Genomic DNA, 25,255 nt, shown 5'->3' on the forward strand with positions numbered 1-25,255 from the left:
AGGATCATAAAATTTAATGAGTGGAGGAAGGGGTGGGCAAAGGAAATTGTAAAGATCTTTGTGAAAAACTATGTATACAGACTTTGTAAGTAAACTAGTATAAAATAAAAAACCTATTTTAAAAACAAGAGAAACACATCAGCAATTGAAACCCCTAAGGAACAATGTTTTACTTTAATGTGCACTAGGTTGCCACTGAGTCAGAATCAACTCAAAAAACTGGCTTTTTTTTTTTCTATATACTATCCTTGCAGGCTATACAGAGAAGAAAGGAGGGGAACGGTTTTGTTTGCATCCCACCCCCCACAAAGGCAAACAGAGATAGGAGCTCCTCAAATATTAATATGCTAAACATTTCTAAAGAAATCCTTGATATTTCAGGAAACTAGCCAGGATATATGTCTGGTTTTCTGAATGCAAAAACGGGGAGGATTTATACATTGTATATAGTTATAAAAGCAGCACTGATGGCAAGGTGAGTGAAGAACTTAACCAAAAGGTCTATTGTTCAAATCTGCTACCACTCCACAGAGAAAAGATGAGACAGTCTGCTGTCAAGATATGCAACCTTGGCCATCCTATGAGTAGTCCTACTCTGTTTTAGAGTTATTCACTATATGCTAGAATCTACGTGATAAAAGTGATCTGGTTTGATTTTATATTGCTATAAAGGAGTTGAATCATATCACAGCAAACAAATGACAACAGATATTGGAAAATCTCCCTATAAAGTAATTTGCCTGTAAGTTGTTCAAAACTTTAGTACATTATATTCACTTTACTCTGTGAAACGGAAAAACTAAAAGCGAAATGACAATTCTGAATTCTTAAATCTATCAGTAAAAAAACTGGCCAGTCATTCACCCAGAGAAGTCACCTGGATTTACAGCGGAGCTGATTCCTAAGGTAGAGAAATAATATGTGCAAACTAAGATAAAGTGAGAAATTGCTTTCTGCAGCACAACCTTAACGCCTACATGAACTTGATACTTCTCTGCAAAGAAAAACTTTTGGCTCAGAAGATAGTATGATGGGGTGAAAAACATAACCTTCAAATCAGGCAGATCTGAGCCTGAATCCAGAAGCTGCTAAGAAAGGCTTGAGGAACATTTTGTGGACACTTTCCCCCCCTTTTAACATCCCAGCTCTTACTTATCTTCAAGGTAGGGATTATACATTATCTTACTGAGGTAAGTTAGCACAATACCTTGACTTATCATTCTCCTTAAATGCCCAGTCCCTCTCCTATGGTATCCAAACTTTGATTCATAATATACTTGGTTTTAAAATATTTTATCCTAACTGACCAGTTGTTTCTAAGAAAAAAATTTAATTTCACTAAAATAATTTTAAAAGTAGTCACCAAATCAATTTATTAAAAAAATGTAAGCAACAATTTTCTACCAAGCCATTTAGCTGCCTTGTCTTCTCTAGGTAAGAGCTTCACTTCAGTACTGTCAGGGCTTTCCCTCCTCCATTCTCTCATGTTACCCCCTTTCTTTTTCTTCCTTTCCGCAGAGATGAATGATTCTCTTTCATAGATATTCTTATATATTATTTAACCAGCCGAATGAAACATGTAAGTTTGATATAATAATGTACTTTCATCTTCTACTTCAAGTAAGTTAAGCATCCTTTTGAAAAATGAATACTCTTTCTTCTTCATATATTTCACAAAAACAAAATGGTAAACTCAGACTTTAAACAGTCCCTTTAATTTACTGTTTCAGACTGGAGGGAGCTTTGGTGGTGGAGCTGCACTGATAACCAAAGGTGGTGCCTCTCTGATGGTTGCAATCAACGACAGGGAAAAAAAGATGGACAATCTATCTCCTGCTGTGCAATTTACTCCTGTGGGGGGATGGCAATACATTTAAGGCTGTGTAAAAAAACGATTAGAACAGCACATCAGCAGAGAACTGCAGGAAGTCCAGGCTGGGTTTAGAAGGGGTCGTGGTACTAGGGATATTGTTGCTGATGTTAGATGGATCTTGGCTGAAAGCAGAGAATATCAGAAGAATGTCTATCTGTGTTTCATTGAATATGCAAAGGCATTTGACTGTGTGGATCATAACAAACTGTGGCTGACTCTGAGAAGAATGGGAATCCCAGAACATTGAATTGTGCTAATGTGAAACTTATACTTGGACCAAGAGGCAGTAGTCAGAACAGAGCAGGGTAACACTGCATGGTTCAAAATTGGGAAGGGTGTACGCCAGGGATGCATCCTATCTCCATACCTTTTCAAAATGTATGCAGAGCAGATTATCTGAGAAGCTGGGCTCTATGAGGAGAATTGTGGCATCAGGATTGGTGGAAGATCTATTAACAATCTGCGTTATGCAGATGACACAACCCTGCTTGCTGAAACTGAGGAGGACCTCATGCCCTTGCTGCGAAGGGTCAAGGACTGCAGCCTTCAGTATGGACTGAGGCTCAATGTCAAGAAGACAAAGATTCTCACCACTGGACCAACTGGCAGCGTCAGGATGGATGGCGAAGAGATTGAGATTGTTCACAGCTTCAGTTTGCTCGGATCCACAGTCAACACTCTTGGCACCAGCAGTCATGAAATCAAAAAGCATATCGCGATGGGAATGTCTGCTGTTAGGGACCTCTCTAAAGTACTCAGGAACAACGGTGTCTCTCTGGAGACTAAGGTGCGCCTGATACAGGTCATGGTATTTGCAATCGCTTGTTATGCATCAGAGAGTTGGACAATGACTAGGGAGGACAGAAGGAGAGTGGATGCTTTTGAGCTGTGGTGCTGGAGAAGAGTACTGAATGTACCATGGACTGCCAGGAAAACAAACAGATTCATCCTGGAGAGGATTAAACCAAGCTACTCCTTGGAGGCAAGGATTCTGGGGCTTCATCTGACATACTCTGGACATGTTGCCAGGAGGGACGGGTCCTTGGAGAGGGACATCATGCTTGGGAGGGTGGAGGGACAGCGCAGGAGGGGAAGACCCTCTATGAGATGGATTGATTCAGTGACTGGGGTAATCGGGATGGGTGTGTCCGAGGCGGTGCGGTTGGCGCAGGATAGAGCAGGTTTTAGGGCTGTTGTGCATAGGGTCGCTATGAGTCGAAAACGACTCGACGGCACATAACAACAACAACAACAATTATTAAAAAAGGCAGATGTTATTTTTCATGATTTATTTTAAGAAAAATGGTGTTTTAATATAGCTTCCTATGCAAATGGTAGTAGTTTAATTTCCCAAATGCAAAGTAATAATTCCTTGAACAACAATTGTGAGGTTCTTTTGTAGTTATAAAAATTAAAATTATTTTTCCTCATCTGTAAAATAAGAATAAGATCTGCTTTCCATGGGTTGACATGAACATGGAACAAGGTAATTCATTTCAGTCATTAATATGTGCTTATCTAGAGAAATAATAGTACTTTAATGAGTGCATTAAAAAACGAGATAAAGTTCTTATTTATAAGAATATAAGTTCTGTAATAACAACAAAATAATACAATGAAATTAATTATAATATAAGGAATGGAACTGTGTGCTAATTATCATAGGATAAAGAGTAAAGAGAAAAGAATGAGGTAACATTCCTGGAAGAGGAAGTGAAGAATGCTTCAGTAGTAGAAGTTGAGTTGGGTCTTAAATACAGGCTATTCTACAAAACAGAAAATTCACCCAAAATTTCAAATCTTAAAACTGAAAAGTACCAATGATTGTTCTACATCAACTCTAATTTTTTTTATTATAATTTTTTATTTTTTATTCTTTTTTTTACAGAGGTTTTGGATTTCCATTCATTCATTGCTGCAATTTTCTCCCTTCCCACCCTTCCCCACCAGCTCCCTTCCCTCTCCGAAGAGAGAGAAAAAAAAAAAGAAAAAAAATTCCTCCATTAGTATACAATTCCCACGTCCCTTCCCTCCAACCCCACCCCGAGTACACTTCTCTATGCAACCTTAATTCTGGATTCCTGTACTAACCATAATACTCAATCGTATATCACTTCTAATCTGTTCTTTCCCTCATCTGTTTCAATACAATATACATAATTTATCCAGTTTTAAAAAAACAATTCAATAGATAAAATATGGATTCAGGTATTACTATGTATCAGGGATAGCTGGACACTGAGGTGAAATGTCTACAGGCCTTTTTACATCCATGACAGAGCACAAAAGGAGAAAGTAAGACTTCCCTTTGAGCATTGAAGAGAAAAAAAAGTTCTCCAAAGTTATTTGCAAAATATGTAAAAAAGAGCAAACAAAACAGAAACATAACTGTATACAATTACCGTAAGTTAGGATGTACAGTGGTTTTCCATTGGTGTCCATAGTGGTTAAGCAGGGGGCTTTGGGCGAGATGGTTCCCCACCGCTGTAACGCAGCTTCCAAAGACGGTGGCCAATTGGTCACCACACCTAGCTGCTCCCCACGCATGGCCAACATCTGGGCTCCCTCTGGCTTTGGTTGATTTGGATCTGGCTGTTGAACTAATTTTAACACAAAAAATGTTAAAAAATTACAAATTATTTTTAAAAGAATGCATAAAGCATAAATTAGTTGACAAAATGCATATGCTTTGCTAAAATCAGAACTGTGATTTGCATTCTAGCTTCATGATTTTAAAAGAAGCTTGTATTTCTTTTTAATTTGCAAGGGAACATTAGGATGGCAAGCACAGGTAACAGCAGAATAGATTCACCAAGTGAAAGCAGGGGAAAGTCTAATGTGTCATTGGCAGAAATAGGATGCCAATTTCTGATACACTCTAATACTTTGGGTTCCAAAGAAACCAAACTTTGCTAAATTAATTTTTTTTACGCTTAGATTCTTAGATGCAAAGTTAATTCTGTTGCCAATACTGGGAACAGTAAGTGAAGAGAAGATATTTTTATCAGTAAACAGAAATAAGTAAGGTATCTATAATAAGCAACAACTCTAATAAAATACCTGCTCAATCTTTAGCTTACACTAGTAAAAATCTGAAATTATTTTTTCCCACGTCTGGAAAAGATTTCTCTCTTATAGGTTATTAGTGACAATTTCCACCTGCTGGTTAGAATATTATATCTGACTTGTGGTATAAAGAATAAGAAAATATGTAGCTTGAGTTTGCTATAGTAAGCAGATTTTCTATCTTAACAGAAGTGTGGAACAACTAGCAAGCACCCGTGGTATAAGACTGTGGCACCTGCCTTGAGAAGAGTGAGGGAAAGACATTCCCTGATACCATGCTTCATGCTATCTTCTACAAATTTACTCAGAGAAAATGGTTTAGCTGCTAGCTAAGGTTAGCTATTATTTACTTGCATTTCTGTAAACATATAGAGCTCTTAAAAAGAGCTTCAGCTCAAAGAATAAAATTACATACTGCTGAGGATAACACAACGAATAATCACTTCTGGATGTTTATCCAATGGCACTTGCACTTTATAGTGTTCACTGGGTTCAGCATCTACATATTCTTACGAGATTCCCATCGTTTTTGTGAATGTCAACTTTATTTGTCCTTTAAAAAATGTAGTAGGCTTTGGTAGCATTTATGAGTGGAAAGTAACCTCTGAAACAAAGGAAGGTAAAGGGTTCTTTTACCTTCCAATAATTCTTCAAAGTCATCAACAAAGAATTCTCGTAACGGTGGTCGCTTCGGCCTTTTGAGGGTATTGACAAGCTGCTGAATTTTGGCTGATACTCGGCTACTTACTGGTACTCCTAAAAGACAGGCGAGATGACCTGATTGTCAGCCACCATCACAGTTAGAACAAGCTCAAAGCACAACAAAGGCTGCTGTGAACTAGAGCTCACTGCCTCTTCCAGGGGAGTGAAGAGCAGGTGAACACCTTAACTACTGTGTACCACTTGTTGCTGTCTGTCGTCAAGTGGGCACCAACTCACAGCTGACCCTCGCAGAAATGATTCTATGCTGCATCTTTCTAAGACAGACTGTTGCACTGATGCTGTCGAGCAAACCCTCTGGACCGCATACTGGGTATGATCTCACTTCTAAACTGTTAAACAGTATTTGTCCTCTACTAAGGATATCAGGTGCCTCTTTCTTAGGAACAGCTGGGGAAACTGTTAGAGCAGCACTTCTCCAATTACCTGTGTAGTGTTTCCTCCCTGAGGACAGGAAGAAGATTCTTCTGGTGAACTTACACTCAAATGTTTCGGTTGCCCTTGGTGTCTAGACTATAACTCACTAATGGACAGCTAACTGTCGTTGCCCAGATACATCCTGATGACAGCCAGAAGAATTTCTACAGAAGGCTGAAGGCCCTGAGTTCAAGACTTACAGTCACCATGTTGAAAGGTTCTTTGTCTTTGTGTCCAAAATCTCAGCTCTTAACAGCCTCTACTATAATACACAAAACAGATTAATCCTGAATGCTTTTCTGTTGAGGTGTTTGCTTTAGTTCTGCTAAATTCTTGTTTAATTAATCATCATCATTATTCTTATCCTCTTAATTTTAATAACTGTACTTTGAAATTTGCCCTCAGCCTCTGTTTCCCCAGGAAAATCTGAGTCATAATAGTCCAGTCCAATGTTTTTCTGTGGAGATGTCCTGAGTCAGAGTTGCACAGGGACTCGTGTTAAATTATGGATGCTGAGCCTCAGTTTAGGCTTAATGAACCCTCACTGCAAGTCTTTCTGTGTTCTATTCACATTAATGAGTAACGAGGTAACATTTAAAGAATCAGCTATTGTTGCTGTTAAGCAGTGGCCATCAGTTCTGACTCACAGTGGCGTAACAGCACAAAACTACAGCCAGTCGTGTGTCATCTTCACAACAGCTGCTGTGCCTGGGCTGCAGCAATTGGAAAGTCTGGAAACAAAAATATTTCTATACTAGAGGATATTACCATGTATTTACCCTTGCGTAATAAAAAAATAACCTCAATTTTATAATAAATTTAATATTTACAATAATGGATTAAGTTCATCAATAATTGAAAAGCTCATGATGTTTTTTAAGTCTAAATAAGAATGAAAATAAATGAGAGAGGACAAATCAGTTGGTAATCTTCGCCAAATTAAATGTATGCTCTGCAGGTAATCTTTATTTCTGCCGAGAGGCACCAGGAAATACTGACCCAGCAAGTATGAATTTAGGGTATGTACAGTAATCTGAAGCTCAATAAGTAATTGGGGTTCATCCCTTTAAAAACTCGACATTGCCTACTAAACTGAGTAAAAAAGATTTGACTCCAGGGTAACTCTTGGCCAAATAAAAATATCTCAGTATGTAACCTAAACTACTTTGCTGACACTGGGAGAAATGAGACATTAAATGGAATGCTTTCATTCTCAGTATCTAAAGAAAATGCCTTCCACTAAGCAAGCCCACTTATTTGGGTCCAAATGAATCAAAGATGATTCAGTGGTTCTCCAACTTCCGTTTAAAGCATGTTAAGAACCATACCAGGATTCACACACTCCCATCTCAGCTTCTGATTCATTAAGCCTAAACGGAGGCTCAATATCTGCAATTTAACATGAGTCCTTGTGCGACTCTGACTCAGGATGTCTCCATAGAGAAACACTGGACTGGACTAGAGATGATTCAGATTTTCCTGGGGGAACAGAGGCTGAGAGGGTAAATTTCAAAGACAACAGAGTTATTAAAAGGATGATAAGAATAATAAGAACGATGATTAATTCAATACGAATTTAGCAGAACTAAAGCAAACACTGAAACAGAAAAGCATTCAAGATTAATCTGTCTTGTCTATCATAGTAGAGGCTGTTAAGAGCTTAGACTTTGGAGCCAAAAAAGCCTGAGTTTTGAGTCCCAGCTGTGTAAATTCCTAGAAACCTTGACCACTGATGTCCTTTCGGTGGCTCAGTTTCCTTGTCTGTAAAATGAGGTTAATTGCTAACACCTTCTAGGGATGGAACCAGACAGACTTCAAATATATTAACTAGAAAGCTCATGAAATACAGTAATTTCTGGGCTTGCTCATATTAGGTGATTCCCCCCTTTTGCATTTCATAATTGTTTAAACAACATTTTTTAATCAGAAAAAAAATCAGCTACTTACACAAATATGCAACCTCATGATGAAATGGCTACATTAACACTTTGCTGCAAGGAAGTACCAGCTTGGAGAAAATATTTCTTATGATTATGTCACCTTATATGTGAGGGTTATAACCTGGTAAATTAGATTCTTTCTGAACCTACAGTACATCTATGGGGCATGGGCATTGAAAAGCCAGCTGCAGATATTAAAGTTTATAAAGAAGGAAGAACACTGACTCTGAGACATACCATCTCCAGTCTCCATGAGCTCGGCATTGCCGTACTTTGGTGCTGTCCGCGAAGTTGTCGAGCCTTGTGGTCTCTCCACTTGTATCGAGTGTTCTGAGGTGTAAGTGGTTACATCAGGAGGTGCAGAATGATTTTCTGTAAAGGAGTAAATTAACAAGTTTTCTGATATTTCTGCTAGAGGGCTAATTAACTGACAAGGCATCAAACTTAGAAAGCCTGAAAATGTCACAGAGATAATCATGTATTTATTCTTTGGCATATTATTGGATAAAACATTGTTCAATGAAAATCTCCAAAAGCAACTACAAAAATCTCCACAAAAATTGAATTCTATATAACCTTTCTATCCTCCGCCTCATTTTTGTCACCAATTTCATGTTTTCCACTACTGATCCTGCTTCCTGGTTCCCAACTTTTGCATTCCAGTCACCCATTATTAATGCATCTGGGTTGCATGTTGGACCAATTTCTGACCACAAAAGTTGGTAGAAATCATCCATATCCTCCTCTTTGGCTCTGGATGTTGGTGCATATATTTCAATGATAGTGAACACTCACAACATTATATTTCAAGTTGGATCAAAAAATGACCTTTTTAACTATTAAAGTGACCCCATTTATCTTTACTTTTTCATCGCCATCATAGAAGATCATATGATTGTCTGATTAAAAATGTGTCATACCAACCCATCTCGTTTTGCTAATACCTACTATGTCAAAATTTATGCATTCCATTTCTTTCTTAACAATATCCAATTATCATACATTCATCCTCTTCACATTCTACTTTCCTATCACTAGTGTCTGCTTACAACTGTTCCTTCTCCTTTGTGTTTACAAATTTGAAGGCTCAGCCTCAGGTGCCATATCTGCTAGTCTAAGTGTGCTCAACTGTACATAGGGTTTTCAAAGGCCTGTTATTTCAGAAGTGAACGGCCAATCCTCCTTCACAGTCTGTCTTAATTTGAATGCTCAGCTTTAGAACAATATCTGACAGACAAGCATTTTACATAGAGGAGGGGATGAAAGACTTCCCCCTTTATACAAGATTTAGTGTTGGTCCCCTCCCCACAACCTGTATCTTGGCACATGTGTTTTGACTCGTCCCTTTCCTCGCTCTACTAACATCACCTTCTATTCTCGCCTATCCCGTCCCCCGAACCAACCCTTGATATTATGGTTTAGGTCTCAATTCACTTCTTTGATACCTAATGTCTCACACTGCTAGTGGTCTCTCATGCTGCTCCCAGTTTCTCTTGCATTTAGGAGCCTCTAAGTCTACATCCAAGGTATCAGTTTAGGGAAGGATTTCTGTCTCAGATCTGATGAAAGGTCCTTGCTGTTGAGCCTCTGCTCCAGACTGTCTTCTTCTGACCAAGTGCTCCTGCTCTTCCATTTTCACACTGACTCTTGTCATATAGGGTAACTTCCCAGGAACATAAATCCTGGAATACTTGAATGTGCTCCTTTAAAACCTAAACTTGGATTAGTCATAAGTACAGAGCAAGGAAACAGTTCATGGTTCAAAATCAGGAAAGGGTGCATCCTGTCTCCATATCTTTTCAATCTGTATGCCGAACAGATCATTCAGGAGGTTGGACTGTAAGCGGAGGAATGTGGCATCAAGATTGGAGGAAGTCTCATTAATAGCCTGTGTGACACACCTTGTTTGCCCAAAGTGAAGAGGACCTGAAACGTTTGCTGCAAAAGATCAAGGACTGTAGTCTTCAATATAGATTTAAGTTCAACATCAAGAAGACTAAGATTCTCACCACTGGACCAACTGGCAGAACCATAATGGATGGAGAAGAGACTGAAGTTGTTAACAATTACAGCTTACTCAACTCCATAGTGGACACTCCTGGTGAATTGCATTGGGATTTTTGCTGCCAGGGCCCTCTCCAAAGTGCTTAAGAGTAAAGATGACAGTCTAGAGACTAAGGTGTGTCTGATTCAGGCCATAGTCTTTACAATTAATTGCTATGCATCAGAGAGCTGGACTAACTAAGGATAACAGAAGAATAATCAATACCTTTGAGCTGTGGTGCTAGAGAAGAGTCTTGATCATACCGTGGACCTCTAGGAGAACAAATAGGCCTGTCTTAGAGAGGGTAAAACCAAGTTTCTCCTTGGAGGCAAGGATTTTGAAGCTCTGTCTTACATAGTCTGGGCACATGGCCAAGAGAGACCAGTCCTTGGAGAAGGACATCATGCTTGGAAAGGTAAAGGGGCAGTGCAGGAGACAAAGACCTTGGATGAGATGGACTTACACAGGAACTGGAACAACAGTATGCTGGTTAGATATGCTGGAATCAGTGAGACTGGCTCAGGACAGGGCAGACTTCAGAGCTATTGTATACAGGGGTCACTATGAGTCATGGGCAACAACAACAACAACATATAACCTGTAAGGTCATTTATACAGCTCAAAATGGAACTGTTAAAGTTTTGGACATAATTTCATTAGCAACAGAGATATCAAGGAGTGAAATGATGTTCTGAAGCAACCAACAGATAGATAGTATGACTATGGGTGTGTTCACAGAAGAGAACAATTTCCCTTGTCTCTGATGGCTTACTTGTAAGGAGTTATGCTGCCAATGCACAGGTATGCAGTTTGAATCCACCAGTTGCCGCACAAGGGAAAGATGGGCAGTGTATCCTCACATGTGCCTCTGAAAACCTGCTGGACAGTCAGCTATGGATTGATTTCAACTTGATGATACATAAAAACATAGCAGAGAGTCTACTGGCTTAGTGGTTTAGGACCTGTACTGCCAACCCTAGGGCAGGCTGTTTGAATTCACCAACTACTCTGTGGGAAAAAGATCAGCAATCTCCTCTCAAGCAATTTACAGCCTTGGAAAACCTGCTGGAGAGCTAGCTATGAGTTGGTTCTGGCTCAATGGCAATGAATTGTTTTTGTTTTTGTGTTTTGTTATCATAGTAAAGGCAATTAAGAGCTCAAGTTTTGGAATTAGAGAGACCAATATCTGCATTTCAATGTACAAGTTCTTAGAAATCTTAACATGTATCTAATTTCTCTGCTTCAGTTTGTCTATAAAATCAGAATGATAACTAATATACTTTAGTGTTTTTAGAGGCTAATATGAGTTAACATCTACAAATTTCTTGGGATATTTTCTGATAGAAGAAAAGTGTTCTGAAATATTGGCTATTTTATTGTTTTAGCCTGCACAGTGCTAAACAACTAATAAAAACCCCCATTTGTTTGGTGCAACCACTATGGAAGGTGGTGTGGTGCTTTCTCAAAAAGTTACAAATAGAGATACCCGCTGACTCAGCAATTCCACTACTGGGATATACCCCCAAAAGACCATAATTTCCATCCAAGCAGATATATGCACACCAATGTTTATTGCTGCTTTGTTCACAATAGCAAAGAATTGGAAAAAACCAAAGAGCCTATCAACAAACGAATGGATAGAGAAGCTGTGGTATAGTCACACAATGGAATACTACGCTGCATTGAAAAACAAGGAACTCCTTCAATATTATTGAAAATGGGTGACCCTGGAGGACATTATGCTGAGTGAAATATCTCAGTCACAAAAGGACAAATACTGCATGGTGCCACTGTTGTAAAACAGGACTGACATCAGGGTTAGGAGGAGACTAAGAAAGATGGGATAAATAATGTAGACTGCATTGAAACCGATGAAGGAGAAAACTGTTTAAAAGGGATATGTGATTAGGTATTACTGTCATGACAGGAGTCCAGAATGAAGGCTGCTTAGTGGAGTGGACCTGGCAGGGGAGGAACTGTACAACAATGAAATAATTTTTCTTTTACTTTTCAAAGAGAAGAGAGTACTGGGGGGAGGAGTGAGCAGGGAGAAAAGTACAACAATGAATGAATGGAAATCTAAAGTCTTTATAAATTATCATTAAAATTAATAATAACGAAAAATTTTTAAAAGAGATAAAAGAAAAGAAACCCCAAAATAAAAACCATTTGTTTACAGTTACATGTATAAAAGATGCCATTCTGTATGTCAGAGGCACAGCAGTCTTCACCCTTCAGCATGAATTCTAATATCCAATACTTATTTAAATGAGGAAAATAACTTTTGATTTACTAAAAAGAGCATTAGAGATGTTACATCAAAGATATAATATCAATGGCATTTTATATGCCTTAGATGGATACTATTGTTGTCGCGATGTACTGTTGAGTCAGAACCGACCACGCTGAGCCTCCTGTGGGTTTTCAGAGGCTGTTAATATTGTCCATCCTTCTTGAATGGATACTACACAATTTTTGTTCATTAATCCTTATAAAATAGATATGTTCCAGCAGTATCTTTTCTTTACTAGTTTAAAGAGATATAAACATATGAAATTTCCCTGTTTAAAGTTCTCCCATCTTAATGTTTCAAACGTTTTTGGTATAATCGCTGTCTCACCATCCTCCTCCCTCACCCTCCTAGAGCTGCCTCAACCACATCTCCTCAACCTTCAGACCTCACAAGGACAGCAGTTAAAGTCCAAATTGACTTTCCTCTTTCTTAATTCCAAGGTTTCATCTGTTCTACCCCCATTTGCTTCTCTTCCTTTTTAAATTTTTAAACCCAAAATTAACTATTTCTTTCAACAAAGCCATCTGTAACTCAAGGGGGAAAAATTGTAACAGCTGCCAAAAATATATACAGAAGCAAGTCTGCATGCATTATACAATATTTATGAAATGGAATCTAAGTTTGAGAAGGTATTAATTTGCATTCCTAGCTAGGTTAGCTACATTTCAAATGTGAATTAGTGATTTGTATAGTGATTATCCATCTTATACTACCTGGAACTGTTGTAGGAATCTCTTCCACTCCAGGCAAAGTAACCCAGCAGGTATGAGGCAATCTGTTTGCTTGACTGCTGATTAGCTGAGTCACCTTGGACAAGTTACCTAAACTTTCTATGCTTTATTTTCCATTGCAGTAAAATGAAAGCAATAATAATAGCTACTTTATGTGTTATAATGAGATAAATAAATATACATCCATAGTTTTCTTTTTTATTATATACACAAATATTTGATGAGTGAAGAGATTCTAATATAAATAAAAGTACCCCAATAACCAGTTCCCTAAATACAGACCATCAAGCAGAAAGTTGAGTTTTGCAGTTCTCATCTTATTTCTGTGAGGTAGCCTAATGAGAAAGGAGTTGTGTTGTAAACCCAAAGGCAGGCAGTTTTAATCCATCAGCTACTCCAAGGGAAAAATTCAGGCAATGTTCTCCTGTACAATTTAAAGTCTCAGCAAACCTACTGGAAAGCTAGCTATATGATTCAATTACAATATAAGCAACAGAAAGGGAGCGAGAGAGTGTGAGTGCACTCTAGCCTTTTAACTTTAAGAACAATCTTAAGATCTTTATACCTAAAAAGGAATGTTTTTGAAAAGGATGAAGAAAGGAATGGAGAAAAGAAATCTAAGTAGACCTATGAGTACCAAGAGAAGGGAAAAGGCGAGCAGGATAACAGGTAGTTAAAGTTGAAGTGAAAGAGAGCACTTCGAATCGCCCAGTGTTTCCCATATTGCATTCAGTCTTCTTGGCACCTCAAGATCTGGGGTGGCCTACCTCCAAGGCTGTGCCCCATGGCAGTTCGTATCCTCCAGCAGCTCTAGGATTTACAACCCCCGGAACTCAATGGAAGGGCAGCTATGAGTTGGATCCAAATCCATAGCAATGAGGTTGTGAGTTTTTCTCACCTCCCCCAATTGCCATTTTTGCCATATATTTTGTTTTGATTCAAATTAATGTGATTCTCTGAAATTCCAACCCTCATTTTTAAGAAGAACACTCAATGGGATATAAATTTCAAATGCAAATACAACTGTGGCTAAAGTATGATAAGCAAATTTTCAAATTAGCCTCTTACAATAGAAGCACCTGAAATATTAGTTTCCAGCATTTTACTTTTATTCAGAATTAACTGAGTGTTTAATTTACACAGTGGCTGCATCATCGGTAGTATCCAATCAGTTTCTAGGTTGGATGGCAAGAATACCATAGTGTTTATACTTTGAAGTTGGGAGAAAATAATGATTCCAATGCATCTGGTGATTAAAAAATAGGAGCAGTGACAGCTGGGTGACTTCAAAGTGGTTTCCAAGTTTATTTATGTCATGCCCCTCCCCCTTCTTTTCAAACTCCTTGCATATGCTATCACTGTCAGATCATAAACCCAGCAGCTGGCTTCTGTTAGGAAGCCAAGGAAAATTCTGCCACTAAAGTGATACACATTTCCCTATTTTGGTAAAGATCAGGATTCCAAACACTTCGAGAAGTTGCCTATCTATACAAGAGTATTTTAAAAAGCCTTGCCTGTAACAGACACTTTAAAAAAATACCTGTTGGTATATCTGGAAAAATTAAGTCAGGTCAGAGGTGGAGCTCAAGAAGTTTAAAATGCTCACTTGCTCCAGGAAGGTGTCAAAAGTTCCACAGGCAACAGGAATATTCTGAATATTAATAACTCATCACAGGGACTGTGTTTCTGTTCAGCAAGATCACACTGTTCTTTAAGAGAAGAATAACAGTCCACTTTCAAACATATGCCAGGTGTCATCTCTATCTGAAGCCTTTTCTGGTCTCTTCTTCACCAAATGGTTCCATGGCTGCAATTCCTGTGCATCTGATCTCCCAGTAACTAGGGTCTGACACATGTATTCTTATTATACTACTGATCTCAACAGTTGACATGCATTCCAAAAGACATTTAGAATTCAAGAAACACATAAAAGATGAGTCAGAGAGCAATGCAATCAAACGATGTTAAATAAGAGAATGTACTAATTGTTTTGACTCCATTGCTCAGGGGTCCCAATTCATTCTTTGACATCCTCCCCCTAACTCTATGGTTTTCAACTGTGCCAACAAGATTAATCTTATTTTTGCAACTACTTCTTGGCAATGAGTAATTTTATGGTGCTGGCTGGTCTTTGTTATGGTACTTTGCTTTAGGAATGCTATTTGCTCTCTTGGTTTGATTCTTTCCAGTCACCTGATTTTACAAATCTCTATTTTACTTTCTCTACTGGGTTGCTGTTGTTGTTGACTGCCATCAAGTTGAGCACGACTCATAGCACTCTATGAATAAAAGACCTAACGCCTTCCCATAACTATCGTCATTTCTCCAAGTTCATAGAGTTTCCACAGGCATGTGGTTTAGGAAGTGGATGCCACTCCTGCTTCCAAACCTGTTTTACAACTGGGAGCTCCACCAAACATTGTCCACACCCTAGGCAAAGGTTCAAGGACACCTGTTCTTGAGGGGAGAAGAGCAGTAATAAACATCAAACACAACCCCCCCAAAAAAACTTCTCTTCACTTGCCCGTCCAGTTCTGTAATATCCTGACATGCTGACGGAGCTCTGGTGGCAGAGTCATATTCTGCGGCTAAACAAAGTTTGGCTGCATGGCTCTGGCAGTTTGAATCCATGAACATATCTGTGTAGAAAGATGGGCAGTCACCTCACATCTGTTGTGGATCATCAAGTTGAAAGCGATTCATAGCTGACCTTCTGGTGGGTTTTCAGAGGCAGTTAATCGCAGAGGGGGAGACTGCCCACCTTTCTTCTATGGAACAGCTGGTGGATTCAAATTGCATGCCTTCAGGATTATAGTGCAGCTTCTTACCACTAGGCCACCACCCTCAGAAACCCAAGGCAAGTTTGTTATGAATTGGAATTGACTTGATGTCAGCAAATTTTTGGCGTTATACTAAACAAAGGTTATGTTATACTACATCTTACTATTATGCTGAGTGGCACAAATGGTTTTCCATGCAGCCACTAACCAAAAGATTGGTGGCAGGAAGGTAGGAAGTGGATGATACACTTCCATAAAGACCACAGGCAAGAATATTGCATGGTAGTTCTGCTCTCTAATTAACGGTGTTGCTGTGATTCAGAATCTACTTGGCAGCAATGTTTTTATTTCTTTGTTTTTGTTTTTTTATACTATCACCTAGCTCGCATGTACTCATTTCATATACATTATATATAAGTACATTATATGAAATGTTAGATGAATAGTTGAAGAAATGAATAAATACATGAACGAGTAAGTTAATGAACAGTAGAGTACAAGTGGTGATAAGATGCATGTAGCTATCAAGACAGCTAAAAAGAAATATTCTTTAATTCTAACTGTACAACAGGGAGTTCCAATGGTCCAATGATGATAGATTCCACTTTTAAGTCATGTTAATTACTTTTTCAGTCCCTAAACAACTTGTGAATGAAGAAAGGAAAAATGGAATATCTAGTTTCAATACACTGAAAGCAGTGTGCCTGTAATCTATTAACTGACAAAGGATAATGAATAGAACACTCAAAGGACCTGCTAGTTGACTAACCTGAATTTTGGAACACTTAATTTAAAAAGGCCCAACTTCTCGTTTCTTGTACTTAATTTGATGGCCATTGTACACAGAGAATTAAAAGCAATATAGGGGCCAGTCGGGAAATGGGCTGCCTATGACACAACCCAATCAGACCACTTTGTCTGCCTACTTGCTCCAGTTTCCTGGCAGACGACACACGGTGACTTTTAGATGTGATTGTCAATCCAATGTACTGCTGAGAATGTGGAGACAAAGTTGGGAGAGAGTATCTGCCTAATTTTTAGACTCATATTACTTGGGTGTTGTATCTGCAGTTCTCTATAGACTCATCATTTGATGCATGGGCTGGTTATAAAATTACTGCAAAACTCAGAACACAAATCTTTCAAATAAAATACAGCTGCAGTTTTACGATGTACTTCATTCATCTAGACGACTCATGGAGAAAGGAATCTGGAAAGAGCCATGTGTCATGCAAGTCAAAGGGCATCCACTTGAGTGAGAACTCTGCAAATTCCTTCTGCCTGGCATTGCTACTGGAGACTTGAATGGAATAAATACTCATTGTGTACTCAAGCCGCTGACCTTCTTGTTAGCAGCCCCATATGTAATGTACCACATTATCAGGGCTTGATTTTCTAACATTAGAAAAGAAGTATTTCATTTTGGACAATAGCTTATTTATGTTCATATTTACAAATTCAAATTCATTATGAAAGTGCACATATAACTAATCTGCATGAAGTTGCAAATGACTGCATTATTGCAGTGTTCAATGCATTCGAACACCAGAAAATAGAAATAAATGCATTTCTGTGTGTTTTAAAATGTTGCAGATCAAGAGTTGAGAAACTTTTGGCCCTAAAATAATTATATGGATTGTACATACAAAAACCTAATAAGCAAAATCATTTTGGAAGTTGAAAATCCTAAAAGGCATTTTTTAAAAGAGATAAGATGATATTTATACCTCAAAATTAAGAGTACTCTAGAGGTTGAGGGGAGGCTGGAATGTAGCGTGAGCAGGGATTGCAATGGTCCAGTTGATAGGTAAGAGAGTCTGGAGAAGAGCAGGCATCAGTAATGACGAGAGGGAAGAAAGTCTGTAGGACACACTGCGGTAGCTGTACAACTAGGGAAATAAAAAGGGTTCACAATGATTGAGGCCTGAGTCCAGGTGCTATTATTAGTAGAAAATGGGAAGTCTGACTCCCATATCCTTTTTTAAAAAGAATTTCCTTTAGATTGGTCAAAGTTCGTATACACTGTGTTTCACACTATCCTTCATTCACGTTGTGTTTCATACATTCATTATGTTTTACACAACTAATCACCAGTGAACTACGCCTATTAATCACCAGTGAACTGTAGCAATTACACTCTTTCCAGATCCCTGCCAGATCTTTCTCATTTCCTTCATCACTCAAGATCCTTTTATTGTTTGCTTTTTCAGCAAAACAAACAAACAAAAACCAACCCAAATCACTGCCACCAAGCCAGTTCCAACTGATAGTAACCCTGAGTCAGGCTTCTGAGGCTGTGAGCACAGTGAGAGAAAGCTTCTGAGCTGAGCTGCTGCTGGTTCTGAAGCATCAGATGCAAGCTGCCTTTAGCTTTGCGAGCACAACTTGCAACTTGCTGTGTACTATACCACCAGTTTCCTCAGTGTGGTTTCAGGCTCGAAAACTAGGCTGAACAAACTAGACCAGTACTTGTTTTGCAAATGAAGTTTTACTGAAATACTGCTACATGCATTATTTTACATCCGGTATACTATCTTACATCCTGTCTGTTGCTGCTTTCATACTACAACAGCAGAGTGGGGTAGTTCTAACAGAGACCCTAAATTATTTACTTTCCAGAATTTTACAGGAAAAGCTTGCTGTTACCCTAAAAATTACAAGAATTTCCCAGTTAAGAACAAGTAAGGAACAGCACCCAGATCCAATCAAAATTGGGGCCCAGCACCAAGCATGCAGGTCTTGCCAACATAACCACATTCACTACATTATTTATATCTTAAAAACTGCTTATCAACATATTAGAAATGAATTCCTTAATTTTTTATGATTACACATAAATAAATTAGGAAAATTTATCACAACTGTAGCTATTCATATACTCAATAAATTCCTCAATAAAGCAGAACCTCGAATCAAAAGTTTCAGTTGCCAGGTTTGAGAATAATTAAGTTACAAATATGTATATGGGATTCATTCATTATCTGGAAATAATATTACTCACTTTATACTTTTCTCTCTGAGCAGGGCCAGATGTAAAAGTGAACCCTGATAAAATATGTTTATAGATGCAAATAGCAGAAACAGAACCACCATTAATATCAAATGTATTCTAAAACATTCTGGTATTTGCAATTACATGTGTTGATGATAAAGACTCTGTCTTTAGATCTGTATATATACTAACTAAATATTACAGAGACTTGAGCAATATATATCTAAAAGATGAATAGCTGTGTGGATCATAACAAACTGTGGCTGACTCTGAGAAGAATGGGAATACCAGAACACTTGATCGTGCTAATGAGAAACCTATACTTGGACCAAGAGGCAGTTGTCAGAACAGAGCAAGAAAACACTGCATGGTTCAAAATTGGAAAGGGCGTACACCAGGGATGTGTCCTGTCTCCATACCTTTTCAACCTGTATGCAGAACAGATTATCTGGGAGGCTGGGCTCTATGAGGAGAAATGTGGGGTCAAGATTGGTGGAAGATCTATCAACAATCTGAGATATACAGATTAATAAAACCCTGCTTGATGAAACTGAGGAGGACCTGAAGCTCTTGCTGCAGAGGGTCAAGGACTGCAGCCTCCAATATGGACTTAGGCTCAATGTCAAGAAGACAAAGATTCTCACCACTGGACCAACTGGCAGCATTAGGATGGATGGTGAAGAGATTGAGATTGTACACAGCTTCAGTTTGCTTGGCTCCACAATCAACACTCTCAGCACCAGCAGTCAGGAAATTAGAAGACGTATTGCCATGGGAAAGTCTGCTGTTAGGGACCTCTCCAAAGTACTGAAGAGCAATGGTGTCTCTTTGGAGACTAAGGTGCGTCTGATACAGGCCATGGTCTTCGCAATCACTTGTTATGCATCAGAGAGTTGGACAATGACCAAGGAGGATAGAAGGAGAACTGATGCCTTTGAGCTGTGGTGCTGGAGAAGAGTATTGAGGGTACTATGGACTGCTAGAAAAACAAACAGGTTCATCCTGGAAAGGCAAAGATTCTAAGGCTCTGTCTAACATACTTTGGACATGCTGCAAGGACGGACAGGTCCTTGGAGAGGGACATCATGCTTGGTAGGGGGGAGGGACAGTGCAGAAGGGGAAGGCCCCCTATGAGGTGGACTGATTCAGTGACTTGGGTAATTAGGATGGGTGTGCTGGAGATGGTGCGATTGACACAGGACAGAGCAGAGTTTAGGATTGTTGTACATAGGGTCGCTATGAGTCGCAAGCAACTCGATGGCACATAACAACAACAACAACAACATGTATAAAATGTACATAAAAATGTAGGTGTATCAGAGACAATAAAATTGGCACAGGATAGAGCACGGTTTAGGGCTGTTGTACATAGGGTCGCTATGAGTTGCAGGCGACTCGAAGGCACATAATGACGACAACATGTACAAAATGCCATTTTAAATAGACATCAATAATATTAACTATGCTCCTCTTATTTCTTACTCTAACAAATGCTAATCTTGTTTTTCACCAATGTCTCTATTTTTATATAGCTAAATAGTAACTCCCCCCTCCTTTGTATGGGGGGCTAACAGGGGGAGGAGTGGGAGCAAAGGGGTGAAGACTGATAGAGGCAAAACTACAAGGTTGCACAATTTGGTGGGTGGAGGGAGTGAGTGAAGGAAATGGGAAGGATTCAGAGGGGACCTGAAAAGACAGGGTAATGATAGACAAGGTCCAATGTTGATTAATTTTATAAAACATAATGCATGGGAAAGAATGTATGAAACACAGGGTGAACGAAGACTAGTGTGAAACACAATATATATGAACTTCGTAAGCAAACCAATATAAAATTTTAAAATTATCTTTTTAATTTTCCAAGTACACTTCTAAGATGGCTATAATAAATAGCTAAAATAGGTTTACATACAGAGAGATTCAATAGGATGATTAAAAAGGAGGGAAGTGGGGAAACAGAAAATTAATTACTAGATAATGAAAATGTATTAATATGGGTGAAGAGAAAGACAATGTAGAATGAATTAATAAGCAGACACTGTGGGTATTATGATTAATATTACAGAACAAAAGTGCATTAATGAGTGATTGAATAAAATGATTTGCTATGTAAACTTCCAAACTGTAGTTAGCTTTTTTAAAAGTAAGTTACTTCTATAAGTTCAAAAGTATCTATGAAATTAGTAATAGTTAATTTTAAGTTATGCTCCTTAGTTCTGATACTAAGAAAATATTTTAGGAGTATTAATTCCTTATTTTTTCATTGCTTTATAAATGTTATATACACAGAGACTTTAATAAATATTTTCTAATAAAATAGTTTGTTAAACATTACACAACATGGGATGAGTCTAGAGGACATTATGCCTAGGGAAATATGCTACAAATAAGAACTAATCCCTGTATAAGATCACTGGTATAAAAGGCTAGAGAATGTTTTTGCTAGAGCATTAGTTGTTTTGTAAATAAGTAGTTGTTTTGTAAACTAGACCACTACTTGTTTTGTAAATAAAGTTTTATTGGAACATAGCCACATCCATTATTTTATCTTCAGAGAATCAATTTAGTATGGCATGTGGCCAGAAGGGACAGATCCTTGGAGATGGACTCAGAAGGGTGTAGGGACAGCACAGGAGAGGAAGTCCCAGGAGGATATGGATTGATACAGTGATTGGGCAAAGAAGGTAGGTGTATCAGAGTCAAGGAGTCTGGCTCAGGACAGAGCAGGCTTCAGAGCTGTTGTACATAGGGTTGCTATGCGTCACCATCACCAGCAATTCTATAGCACATAACAATCACCACTACCAAGCAGGGAGAGAGGGAAAAGCAGAAAACTGACTGATAGAAAATGAACACTTATGGTAATGGGTAAAGGGAAGTACAATGTGGAATGAATTATTTAGGATCATTCATGGTGTCTATGACAATTGGTGGTGTGGGACAGATTGTGCAAGAATGACCAAACAAAAAAAATAGGCATTTAAAATTTTCACTTAAATAAAAATGTAAAATACTATACAAAATGCAGTCCTCACTATGGACAAAGGTCTTGCAATGAAGTAAATGTATAATTCTATTTGTGACAAGGGAAGTTACCATAATGGTAATACAAAGGTACAGATTCTTCAGTCTCAGGAAAAGTACACTTAGTTTCCTAAAGATGAATGACATTGGAGGCGCCATTGCCAATGCTCTTAAGTATGAAAGCAGCAAGCATGACATGCTAGGTTTGAAAGTACAACAGTAGAAAAAACAACAAAACACTTGAATTGGATTTTTGCATCTTATACAAAATTAGTATGATCATTCAGAATCATGTAAGGTATAGCACAACCTTTATAAACAGTTTATGGAGAAACTGACATACTTGAGCACGTAAGAGGTCATGAGGATGGCACAGGATAGAAGCAGGTTACAATCTGTTCGTTGTTCACAGGGTTGCTGTGAGTCATCATTGACTAGATGGTACCTAACAGGAGCAGCAAAAGTCCAAAGAGGACTGCAAATTTCGCTTCTACAAACAATTTGGTAACAAGAATAGCACACTTTGTGACCAACTCTCGTGGTCCTGGAGAATTTATTCCTTTAGGCAAAAGAAATATCTACACTGTTAAAACAAGGTTCTGCAAATACAAGTCAGTGTTTTGCTGTAAATTCTTTAAAACATACATACGGTGCCATTCTTTGATCGGTAGCTTTCTGGAGCTCTCAACGGACGCTCAACAGCTGCCAAGGACTTTTAAAAAGTCTTTTCCATGGGCACTTTAAAAAAAATCTTTAACGTTCCTTTTCTCAAGTTTTATTATTTGGTTACTGCTTTCCTTCCAAAAATTTCTTCCTATTTAGAGAAAAATCACAGATATTCTAGGAATTTATCTTAGTGCCAAACTAAAAATTACTGAAGTGAATTTAACTTTTAAAAAATTTAAAAACTCTATTTAGGTTACACTGAAACCTGACATTCATGAGTAATGTCGTGGGGTTTTTTTTGGGGGGGAGGTGTGTCCCTCAATTTTATTGCTGCGGAGAATATACATGGCCAACCATACATCAATCCAACAAGTTATACATGTGCGATTCCCTTTTTTGGATTGTGTAACCATTCTCACTCTCCTTTCCTGGGTGGTTTCTCCCCTCTCAACATCCTGAAATGCCCCTTAACCCTTCAGTTCCTATCCCTTGGTAGCAGGAGCTGGAAGGATTAGAAGTTCCAAGAGTTTTATCAAGAGAACAGCTATTTATGAATGAGTTAATCACTGCATATGGTTTCCCTTTTGTGAGTTTAAAAGAGGAGTAGTGGTGTCCCCTGATTTTCAGAGGCAATAATCACACGGGTAGAGACTGCTCATCTTCCTCTTGCAGAGCAGCTGGGAGACTTGAACCACATACCTTTGGGTTAGCCACAGGGAATCATTTATATCCAATATTAAAGAGCACAGAGCTCTTTAAAGAATTATCTATACAGGGTCATTAGCAGGAGAGGGTAAGGCTCGTATCTGTTGTTCATAGTCTCACTAAGCATTAAAGCCTCCTAATAACAACACAAGGCCTTCCCTCTGACTTCCATCTGAAGGGTCAGTTTGAAATGACTCTGCGTCAAGTAGTGAAAGATCTAAAAAATAAGCAATGTGGGAGTCTCATATACTTATGGAATACATAATTCTTTTGTTACATTTACTTGTTTTCTAAATTTAGGTTTTCCTAGACAGCTATGTCAGACAAATAGAGCTAAGAGGAGCTACAGAACTACAACAGGCAGTGCACCTTTTAACATGCTTCCTTTAGGAATGGTTAACCACCCTTCCTTCACACAGCAGTTTTAATGAAGGAAGTCATTAAATTTATTTTAAACACTGTTTGTGTTTGCAGTATATCCAAATTTAAAAAAATCCCAAAAGTTATTATTTAAATGTTAAAAAAAAAATTGCCCCAAATACCCTCACACAGTCCCTTGTGTACAGTGTGAGAGCTCATGGCATGGACTTCAATGAGAGACAGAGCGGGGTTGGCAGAGAAGTAGGAGAAGATACCATTTATTCATTGAGGTTTCACACAGACATAGTTCTTATCAATAACCTCTGACCCTCTTCCTCTCATAATTCTGATGGAGTTTTTTTTTAATCTACTTTCAAGAAACTTGGGAAGATGCATCCCAGTGCTGTGCTTCTTCCAGTACAAGGGAGCTGTGCCTTTACTCAATCTCCATACGCGATAAGATGAGCCAGCCAACAAACAGATCACCTAAATATTGATGGCAAAAAGCCATCTAAAGTAGTACTGGCTACAGCTCTCCTACTTTCCTAAGTGATTCCCAAAATAATGGCAATGCCACTTAAAAACGTCCTGCTTTATTTATTAGCACTATTAACATTTCATTTAGGAAGAGCATATTTCAGCATAAATGAGTAGAAAACACATTAGACTAAAGTATCTGTATGTCTCTCTAATGAATAAGAATGCACTCTCCCGTAAAGAGAGAGCTCCTGAATATCCAGCTGGAGGAAAGATATGGGTGGGGAAAAACAGGTTGTTTTATATCCTTCTCCCATGGAGCAGATGGTGGCCTCAAACTGAGTGCCTTTGGGATTGCAGCACAGCTTCTTGCCACTAGGCCACCAGAGCTGCTCTTTTCTCTCTTTTCTTTCTCTCTCTCTCTCTCCCCCCCCCTCCCTCCCTCTCTCTCTCTCTTAATGATACAAGAGAATAGTTAATCCAAACTTGCCACAGAGTAAGTAAAAAAGAATGGATTCTACAGAGTTGATATAGAGGAGAATATAAACCAAAAAGATTATGTTTACTCTCAAGTCAACTTGTTGTCTTCATTGTAATGTTCCATCAAGTCGCTTGCGACTCATAGCGACCCTACATACAACAGCCCTAAACCCTGCTCTGTCCTGTGCCAATTGCCCTGCCTCTGATACACTGACCCTGATTACCCCAGTCACTGCATCAATCCACCTCATAGAGGGCCTTCCCCTTATGCACTGTCCCTTCACCCTCCCAAGCATGATGTGTCTCTCTAATGACTGGTCATTCCTTACAACATGTCCAAAGTGTGTCAGACGAATCTTCAGAATCCTTGCCTCCAAGGAGCAGCCTGGTCTTACTTTCTCCAAGACAAATATCAATAATATTGTTCTATAATTTCGGCACTCTGTCAGGTGACATTTCTTTGGAATGGGAACAAATACAGATCTCTTCCAGTTGGCCAGATTTCTTGGCACAACTTGATGAGCGCACTGAGGACAGTATCTGTTTGTTGTAGTATATCAGTTGGTATGGCATCAATTCCTGGGACCTTATTTTTTGCCAATTCCTTCAGAGAAGCTAGAATTTCTTCCTTGATCACCACAGACTCTTGCTCCTATACTGTTTCATTAAATTCTTGTATGTCTGCCA

The 25,255-nt window shown here is 38.6% G+C and overlaps 1 protein-coding gene across 1 annotated transcript in view; it reads right to left on the minus strand.

Annotated features, from left to right (window-relative positions):
- Positions 1–25,255, minus strand: part of DIP2C (DIP2 disco-interacting protein 2 homolog C (Drosophila)) — a 693,228-nt gene that overhangs the window by 259,493 nt on the left and 408,480 nt on the right. The window contains exons 6-8 of the mRNA XM_006887669.1: positions 8,254–8,388; positions 5,576–5,695; positions 4,276–4,473 (exon numbers count right to left, since the gene is read on the minus strand). Of these exons, the coding sequence (XP_006887731.1) occupies positions 4,276–4,473; positions 5,576–5,695; positions 8,254–8,388 (453 nt within the window). The remainder of the gene's footprint in view (positions 1–4,275; positions 4,474–5,575; positions 5,696–8,253; positions 8,389–25,255) is intronic.

Source organism: Elephantulus edwardii, unplaced genomic scaffold (assembly GCF_000299155.1).
Source record: "Elephantulus edwardii isolate Elephantulus edwardi_28Jun2011 unplaced genomic scaffold, EleEdw1.0 scaffold00060, whole genome shotgun sequence".
Classification (NCBI taxonomy): Eukaryota; Metazoa; Chordata; class Mammalia; order Macroscelidea; family Macroscelididae; genus Elephantulus; species Elephantulus edwardii.